Genomic DNA, 2697 nt, shown 5'->3' on the forward strand with positions numbered 1-2697 from the left:
ACGCCCCCCCCCCCCCCGCGGGGAGTTCTCTGAAGACCTCCAAATTGGCCAAGGTGCGGAAGCGACCCCGATTTAACACCCTTGGGCAATCTCAGGTGGAGCCGAGAATTAGCAGATGCCTCCGGGCACAGAAATCAACCCGCGTTTAGGGCGTGGGGTGCCAGAGCAAGGGTGGAAACGGGCTCGCAAGCAGCCGTTCGTCGCCGGTCCCTGCTCGGACACCTGGAGAAATTGTTTGGGTTTGCCACTTGGCTACGGGAGACCAGGGAGAGAGACCCAGAGGCGGCCGGCGGTGGCCACATGGAGGCGAGTAACACCAAGACCAGTAAGTTTTGCAACGCCACGTTCCCTCGCCGCGCCGAGGGGCGAACAAACCGGTTTTAAGGAAGGGAGGAGAGCCTCGTGAACGTTTCTAACCGGCTCGAGGTGGAAGAACCGTCATCAGCAAGTTCAGAAAAATAAATTAAATCAGCTTTAAGACCGTTTCGTCGTCCTGCTTGCGCCCGGCAGGCCGCGGCCCTCACCATCACAGCAGAGAAGTACATGCTGGTCACGCCGTACATGATGATAAAAATGCGGGCGTCCGAGAGGTTACTGAAGCAGTAATACAGACCGACTGCGGAGAGGAAGGAGAGACAGGTCAGGTTCACCTTCGCAATCTGTTGCCTGCCATAAAAAACAGCCGGCGGAGGCACGTAGCGCTCCACAGCGCCGGTCTCGGCACCGGGAGGAGAGGGGAGGCTGCGGTCGCGGCCGGCAGAGTAAAACCCTCCTGGTGTCGTACGGTGATTTAACAGGTCGGGGTCCGACGACACCTGCGCGGGGCTCACCTGGGAACATGAAAACGAGGAGCTGGAGGTCAAAGTAATAGGAGGACCAAGTGGTGGGCTGGTGCTCGGAGACGGAGGCGATGATGGGGATGTTGTTCTTTGCGTAGGAAGGATCCAGCAGGGAGTAGAAACGCCCCGTCCACGGGGAGATTTTCCCTAGGGGAGGGGAAAAAAAAAAAAATCAATCATATTCCGGTCCAGCAGAGAGCAACCAGCAACGCCGACGCGTTCCCTCACACGGGAAGCACGTGCAAGGCTGAATGAGCGATCCTGGACCTCGTTTAAGGTCTCTATTGCTGAAAACCGCCGTTTTAGAAAGGGAATGAAGTGCGATTTTTCCCTAAAAAGACTTCTCCCCCGCCCGACCTACGTTTTCAGCACCTCTTTGCTACTACCGATCGGCACTCGGTTTCTGAAGCACCAGCTCAGCGTCCCCAGCGTGCGCTGAGTCACGGCAGGTTTCTCTCTGCGCCTCCTCTCACCCGGAGCCCAGACCTTACAGCCGCTCCTCAAGTATTCTCCTGCCGTCGCGCAGGCGAGGGCAGGTCCCGGCCCTCCCCCTCAGCGGGGGGGCCCGCAAGCACTGAAACCGCAGCGCAGAATTAGGATGGACAAATTGCGTGCTCTTCAAAAGAACCGAAAGGAGGCGAAGCCGGCGGTGAAACGCGCCCGTCATCGCCGCCGTCTCGGGCTACCTGTCAGCATCAGCACGGCCCCGATGGTGAGGAGGACGAAGCCGACCAGGGAGATGACGCTCCTGAAGAGGATTTCGAATTGCTGCGGGTTCAGCTTGCTCCGAAGGTAGTCTACGAAGGCGTGGATCTGACACAAGCCGAAGACTCCAAGGGCAGCCATGTGCTCCGAGGAGAGGACGGGCTGCAAGCAGGGGAGAGCATGATCGGATACAGAGGAGAACAAGAGTCGCGCTGCGCCCGGCATCGGCTTTTTGGTTTGGTTTTTTGGTTGTTTTTTTTTTTTAACCCATCACTTCTCAGCAAAATCGCTGCCGAAGTCACGGGAAAGCATCCCCTCCCCGCCGACGGCAGAGCTGGCACAAGTCACTTTCTTACATCAGCTTCGATTCCCGGAGAGGAATCCACACGGAAAAGTAAACCGGCTCTCTTGAAAACGCGAGCGAAGCAGGCGTTTCGCCTGCTACCCCAAGACGCGCGCTGGCGCGAGCGTTTCCTTCACCGAAACCACAAACGTTTTCATGAAAGGCAACGGGTGCCGTGAAGGTTATCAGCGGCTTTGAAAGTCATCCAGTACCTCCAAAAGCTAATCTTGCCAAAGGTCGCAACGCATCAGGGTAACGGGAGCTAGAGCCAGCACCCCCCCACTCGGAACGTCAGCGGCCAAGGCAAGAAGAGAAACCAGGTGCCAACTCGCTGCTGTTCTGCTACGGCCCAACGAAATGACCATCCTTGAGCCTGCAAATCATTCTGGTTCCCCACCTGGAAGCCAACAAAGGAGATCTGCATCGAGAGGATGGTTCCCAAGCAGTAGACCGTGCAATAGGCTACGTAGATCCTGTGGGAGAAGCGGCCGGTCAGCATCAGCACAAGAACGTGCAAGGGGATGAGGTTAATCAGAAAGACGTAGCCACCCCACGAGGAGACCTGCCGAGAGAGAAAACAGACACAAAAACCCCACAAGTTCCAGGGCTGAACAGGTTGCGCAGCAGAGGTCAAAGGCGGCAGGTTTAGATTCTCCTGGGGTTCGCCCAGCGGCGACGCCAGCCGAGATCTGCTCTCTCCAAGGGCACCCTCGACAGCCGCAGCTGCCAGGAGCCCAGATTGTTCAATGCTATTAATAAAACCTCGCACAAAAACCCGCTCGTTTCGGTAAGTGGAAGTGAATGAAGAAA

General features: G+C 57.1%; 1 protein-coding gene across 1 annotated transcript in view; it reads right to left on the reverse strand.

Moving 5' to 3' along the window:
• STT3A (STT3A, subunit of the oligosaccharyltransferase complex (catalytic)) overlaps nucleotides 1-2697 on the reverse strand; it is a gene marked incomplete at its 3' end in the record, with an annotated part of 5283 nt that overhangs the window by 998 nt on the left and 1588 nt on the right. The window contains exons 3-6 of the mRNA XM_009332551.1: nucleotides 2285-2610; nucleotides 1526-1706; nucleotides 831-986; nucleotides 437-616 (exon numbers count right to left, since the gene is read on the reverse strand). Coding sequence (XP_009330826.1) covers nucleotides 437-616; nucleotides 831-986; nucleotides 1526-1706; nucleotides 2285-2610 — 843 coding nt within the window. The remainder of the gene's footprint in view (nucleotides 1-436; nucleotides 617-830; nucleotides 987-1525; nucleotides 1707-2284; nucleotides 2611-2697) is intronic.

The sequence above is a fragment of the Pygoscelis adeliae genome, unplaced genomic scaffold (genome assembly GCF_000699105.1).
Source record: "Pygoscelis adeliae isolate BGI_AS28 unplaced genomic scaffold, ASM69910v1 Scaffold1539, whole genome shotgun sequence".
NCBI classification, from domain to species: domain Eukaryota; kingdom Metazoa; phylum Chordata; class Aves; order Sphenisciformes; family Spheniscidae; genus Pygoscelis; species Pygoscelis adeliae.